At 43.5% G+C, this 6,533-nt stretch overlaps 1 protein-coding gene across 1 annotated transcript in view; it reads right to left on the bottom strand.

Annotated features, from left to right (window-relative positions):
- Positions 1-3,233: 3,233 nt before the first annotated feature.
- The window catches only part of SPINK5 (serine peptidase inhibitor Kazal type 5), a gene marked incomplete at its 5' end in the record, with an annotated part of 79,206 nt that continues 75,906 nt past the window's right edge, over positions 3,234-6,533 (bottom strand). The window contains one exon of the mRNA XM_080699222.1: positions 3,234-3,264. Within this exon, the coding sequence (XP_080555348.1) occupies positions 3,244-3,264 (21 nt within the window). The 3' untranslated portion in view covers positions 3,234-3,243. The remainder of the gene's footprint in view (positions 3,265-6,533) is intronic.

Below are 6,533 nucleotides of genomic sequence, written 5' to 3'. Positions count from 1 at the left end.
GATAAAGAGTTGTAGCATGGAAGAAGAAGTTTGCAAATGCTTTCTCAGATTCCTATTAAGTCTTGGTTCCTTCTTAAATTGCCCATGCCTGCTAGCTCATGGTAGACAGCACTTTCTAAAACGGTAGCCTCTATCCATAGTTAGCTATAGAGCTCTTAAAATGTGGCTGGTTCAGACTTAGATGATGTGCTTAAAGTATAAAGTACACACCAATATTTTAGTAAATTAAAAATTAAAAAGTTTATATTGGCCTGCCGTGAGGCAAGGCTGATGCTGGGGCCTCCAAGGCTGGGATTGGAGCCTGCTGAGGGGTGAGGCCGATGCCAGGGCCACAGAGGCTGGGATCGGAGCCTGCCAAGGGGTTAGGCCAGTGCTGGGGCTAGCAAGGCTGAGATCGGAGCCTGCCATGAGGCAAAGCCAGGGCTGGGGCCTCTGAGGCTGGGATCAGAGCCTGCCGAGGGGTTAGGCCTGTGCAGTGACCAGCAAGGCTGGAATCAAAGCCTGCCATGAGGCTAGGCCAATTCTGGGGCCTCCGAGGCCGGGATAGGATCCTGCCGAGGGGTTAGGCCAGAGCTGGAACCAGCAAGGCTGGAATAGAAGCCTTCAGTGAGGCAAGGCCAGGGCTGGGGCCTCTGAGGACAAGATTGGAGCCTGCCAAGGGGTAAGGCCAGTGCCGGGGCCAGCGAGGTTGGGATTGGAGACTGCCATGAGGCAAGGCCGGTGCTGGGGCCTCCAAGGCCAGGATTGGAGCCTGCCAAGGGGTTAGACTGGTGCTGGAACCAGCAAGGCTGGGATCAGAGCCTGCAATGAGGCAAGGCTGGCGCTGAGGCCTCTGCAGCCAGGATCAGAGCCTGCTGAGGGGTTAGGCCAGTGCTAGAACCTGCAAGGCTGGGATCGGAGCCTGCCGTGGGTTAGGCTGGCGCCAGAGCCAGCGAGGCCAGGATCAGAGCCAGCCGTGAGGCAAGGCTGAAGCTGGGGCCTCTGAAGCAGGGATTAAAGCCTGCCGAGGGGTGAGGCCGGTGCCAGGGCCAGCGAGGCCAGGACTGGAGCCTGCTGTCAGGCAAGGCTGGTGCGGGGCCCTCCGAGGCCGGGATTGGAGCCTGTTGAAGGGTGAGGCCAGTGCCAGGGCCAGTGAGGCTGGGATCAGAGCCCGCTGTGAGGCAAGGCCAGTGCTGGGGCCTCCGAGGCAGGGATTGGAGCCTGCTGAGGGGTTAAGCTGGTGTCAGGGCCAGCAAGGCTGGGAACAGAGTGTGCCATAAGGCAAGGCCGATGCAGGGGCCTCAGAGACCAGGATTGGAGCCTGCTGAAGTGGAGGCCAGTGCCGGGGCCAGTGAGGCTGGGATCAGAGCCCGCTGTGAGGCAAGGCTGGTGCTGGAGCCTCCACGGCTGGGATCGGAGCCTGCTGAGGGGTGAGGCCAGTGCTCGGTCCTCCGAGGCAGGGATTGGAGCCTACTGAGGGGTTAAGCTGGTGTCAGGGCCAGCAAGGCTGGGAACAGAGTGTGCCATGAGGCAAGGCCGGTGCGGGGGCCTCAGAGGCCAGGATTGGAGCCTGCTGAAGTGGAGGCCAGTGCCGGGGCCAGTGAGGCTGGTATCTGAGCCTGCTGTGAGGCAAGGCCGGTGCTGGGGCTTCTGAAGCTGGGATTGGAGCCTGCCAAGGGGTTAGGCTGGTTCCGGTGCTAGTGAGGCTGGATCGGAGCCTGCCATGAGGCAAGGCTGGTGCTGGGGCCTCTGAGGCCGGGATCGGAGCCTACTGAGGGGTTAAGCCGGTGCGAGGGCCAGCGAAGCCGGGATAGGACTCTGCTGTGAGGCAAGGCCGGGGCTGGGACCTCTGAGGTTGGGATCGGAGCCTGCCGAGGGGTGAGGCTGGTGATGGGGCCAGTGAGGCCAGGATCAGGGCCTGCCATGAGGCATGGCCAGTGCTGGAACCAGCTAGGCCGGGATCAGAGTCTGCCAGGTGGCCAGGCCATTGCCAGGGCTGTCAAGAGTGGGATCGGAACTTGCAATGGGACATACACAGAGAAATATCACAGAAAATAAAAAACCAGATGCTTTCCCTAATAAGCAAAATAGGAAGAAATAGGTAATAGGAGGAGATCTAGTTGAAGAAAGGGCCCTATAGAGGAGCAATTAAGGTGACCAATCAGAGGTGATAGGATGGGGGAGGATGGAATCTCTTTAAAATTCATGATGTATGTAAACAAATGTATCAAAATTAATCACCAATCAAGCATGGGATTGAGGGAGGGGGAGGGAATAGGAGGGAGATTGGATATGGGCTAACTGGGTGCTGTGTGCTTGTATATTTTCACAAGTCTTGTATTCCATTGTGATATATGATTACAATGCACCAATAAAAATATATATAAAAACAAAACAAACAAAAAGTTTATATTATTAAATGAATACCTTTGATGAATTGAGCTTCATAAAATAAATTATTAGAATTAATTTTACCTATTTATATTATAGCTACTAGAAAATTTAAAATTGCTAAGTGACTCACACTATCTCTGTTGGAGAAGGCTTCTCTGGAGACTTGTTCATGTTGGCTAACATTGCCTTAATCTTTCCCAGGCTGTGGGTACAGAGACCTGATGTAAGGAATTGCAAGAAGTTAACATGACTGGATATGAGAAAAGACTAGCTGTGTCATTGGATAGAACTTACCTAACTAACAAACAGTTATGATATTCATGACTTAAAAGCTAGACAGGAGAGATGCCATTGTGATAGGTAACTTTATACAGCCATTGGCTACCTAGGAGCCCATACCACCCCATCAGTCTTCTAGCTACTTCTTTCCAACCTTGACAGCAATTTGAAAACAAAGGAGGAGAAAATTAACATTCTTTGTCCACTGATGGATTTATTAGCAAGACAAAAGTGTAGATTTTAATCCAGCTTCTATATAAAAAAGAAAGGCTCCTACTATCTTGGAAGTGACAAAGAAATCCCAAAAAAGGGTGTTCTGCTGAGTCTACATTTATTAAACAGGCAGTTGGACAGACAACTTTGTGATCAGGGGATTTCCAGAGCACATCAGAAGGAAATTCCTGCATGCCCTCAGATCACAGAGTCTATGAGGAAAGAGATGGAGAAGACTGAAAATCAGCAAGTCCAATCCCAACAGCTCTGCATTGTTTTCTATAGTAAATAAGAAGAATTCTGAAGCAATTGTTGTATATACAGATGGTGAAGATAGGCAGTTCAGAATTATGGTATATTTTTTCCTCATGATTTTCATCAATCCTTGAATGAGTTGTCCTGGAAGAAAAGAGAGAAAGGTCAGATGCCAGAACTCAGGATGCTGCTGAGCTATGGGCTGTACATTTATAGCAACACCTCAATGATAGAAATCTATAGATTTATGCATTCTGTCACAATTCCAACCTCCAGGTTATACAACCATAGTAGTCATCAAAGCAATGCTGAGTTGTGCCTATCTGAACCACCTGTACCCAAGATCACACCACTTAATCATGCAGAGGGAACTGAAATTTCACCCATCTTAAAATTTTGCCATAACCTTTGTTATAATGATCTGTTCAACCAAGTAACCCATAATAATAAACCCACTAATAATGCCTGTTATGAAATACTATAGTAGTACTTTCATATCTAGGTTTATGGCAGAATAATATGCAACAGCCAAATTATGCAGCAGCCATCTGTTTATGGACACAGCCTAAGTATCCATCAACAGATGAACAGATTACAAAATTAAGGGGTATAAACACAATGAAATTCCACTCAGTCATAAAGAAGAGCAAAATTATGTCATTTGCAAGAAAATGGATGGAACTAGAGAATATTATCCCAAGTGACATCAGCAAGTCACACAAGAATGAAGGGTTATATGTTTTCCCTCATATGTGGAAGCTAGAGAAAAATTGAGATAGAGTCAGGTGGGGGAGGGATATTTGATTAAGAAAACACTTCCATTGACAGGATGTACGTATACAAAATTATCAACACTGATCTGATTTCAATATTATCTGTAAGGGATGGGGAGGGAATGGGTGGGAATCCAGGGAAGCGCACCAATTGCTATGTGGATATAAGTCTATATTACTCTAAAATTTATTCTGATTCATGATTATAATTTTTTCAATTTTTAAAAACGTTCTGACACAGAACTCTTGTGGAAGAAAACACTCAGAAATCAAAGAAGCCAACTTCCTTATAAAACTTGTGTGTTGACTTCCTAGCAATGGTATTCATTCTTTGAAGAAATAGATCTTGTTGGTATAACCTTAAATGAAGTTTCTCATGAAGTAGTTTTTTGTCAATTTACCTACACAGGACATACTACAGGGAGTTGTGATCTAAGACTGGCCTATTATTCTCACATTAACATTATTTTGACCTCTTTGTTCTAAGATAAATGAAATATGAAAAAGGAAAATAATATATTGATAAAATAGAAAGCAAAGCACTAAGAATTTATAGGAAATAAGTTATCAAATAATATAAAATAGAATCTGGGTACAGTGGCATGGCAGATAATCCCAGTACTTGGAAGGCCTAGGCAGGTAGACAGGACTATCGGAGATAGAGGCCAGCTCAGTGAGGCCCTGTTTCAAACTACATATATATATATATATATATATATATATATATATATATATATATATATACACATACATATACACACACATACACACACATATATATGTATATATACATATACATACATATATATATATACTATATTTTTAAAGGGCTAGGGGTGTTGCTCAGAGGTAGAATGTCCCTGGGTTAAACCTCTACATGAAAGAAAGAAAGAAAGGAAGGAAGGAAGGAAGGAAGGAAGGAAGGAAGGAAGGAAGGAAGAAAGAAAGATGGAAGGAAGGAAGGAAGGATATGGGGGAGGGAGGGAAGGAAGGAAGGAAGGAAGGAAGGTCGGTCAGATGTGGTGGCTCATGCCTGTAATTCTCGTACTTGAGAAGCTGAGACAGAAGGACAGCAGGTTCCAGGCCAGCCTAAGCAACTTAGCAAGGTCCCTCAGTAAATAAAATAGGGTTGAGGGACTAGCTTGGAGACAGAATGCCTATTGGCCCAACCTCCAGTACCAAAAAAGAAAAAAAAAAAAAAAGAAAAATGGTTGAGGGAGCTAGAACAAAAGATTGTACCCTTTGTTTTTGAATAAGTGAAGTTCCAGAGCAGGTAACTGCCTGTTAAGTTTAAGTCTGCATGAGAGGGCAACCTTGCTTTCTCAGTGCTTAGTCTACTCTCTCCTAGTTCTTACTTCTGGTACTTCCGACTCTCCCTATCAAGGCAATGGGACTTGATCTAGTGTTGCTTAAGAAAATTTTCAATATCATTATTGCTAAATTTTTTTTGTGGCTGTTGAATGGAGTAAAGATAGTTGTAGATCATAAATAATTTTAAGTATAGTTTACTTTAATATTTCATTAGCTATACATATTAAATTATTATAATTAAATTAAATTAATTTACTGATTAAAATTAAATAAGCATTGTGCCAGGGTCAATTTTTTCAAGCTAATACTTTGTATTCTCTCTAAATTCAATTTGGTCTTAGGTACAATAATAACAGTGATAATAGTAAAAAAAAGGTGCCATTAATTTTTCAGACATTGTACCAAGTACCTTAAAGTCAGTGTGTATCGAATATTTTCAATAGGTTGTTTAGATCTTTGGTTTAGAGTACTTATGTGTGTGATTCATGAAAGATCTAATATGTGAACTTTAAAAATCACAATTTGAACCCATATTTATCTTATAACAAAGCATTTTCTATCATTTGAAAGTTTCTCTTTTTCCAAGTTACCTATCATCTTGCCTAAGGAAGAGATTCCTCAAATATTGGCACCAGAGAGACTATCAGAAACAATAATGTGTATTGAAATATCCTTATAAGGTTTTGAAAGAAATAGGCCAACTTCTGATGTTTGCAGAAATGTAGGTGCAGCATGATATGCAAGGATATAAGTATTGCACAGAAATTTTTTTAATATAGTTCTGTTTCTATCTGACCTCTTTTGGCCTTGGTCTCATCTCTTTCTTTTCCTTTTTATTGAGGAAGAGGGATTGTGGGGATTGAACCCAGGGGTGCTCTACCTCTGAGCTACATTCCCAACCCTATTTTATTTTGTTTTAAAATAGGGTCTTTAGGTTGCTGAGAGTCTCTCTAGATTTCTGAGGCTCTTCTTAAACCTGTGATTCTCCTGTTTCAGCCTCCCAAGTACTTGATTTACAGTTTTATGCCACCATGCCCAGTTGGACTCATCATTTTATTATAGATTCCAGAGAATGAAGTCTATCCTGCAAAAAGTAATGTTAGAGACATTGCTCACAAAAATCTATTAAAGTCCAGTAAACAATTTAAAATGCAAACCACTGTATTACCATCCCCCATACATTTCAGTAATTATCGATCTATCTTCTTCACTGTTAAAATGTAACTAATTTTGAGATCACCTGATCTAGTATCAATTTTCTGGCCTGAGGAATTTCCAGCACCCTGTGAAAGGGGACAGAAGCAGAACCAACCTCTTCCAACACCTTAA

This window comes from Muscardinus avellanarius (genome assembly GCF_963383645.1).
Source record: "Muscardinus avellanarius genome assembly, chromosome: 7".
Taxonomy (NCBI): domain Eukaryota; kingdom Metazoa; phylum Chordata; class Mammalia; order Rodentia; family Gliridae; genus Muscardinus; species Muscardinus avellanarius.
The sequence above is the reverse complement of the archived record's forward strand: the minus strand, read 5'-3'. Positions and strand labels throughout refer to the sequence as shown.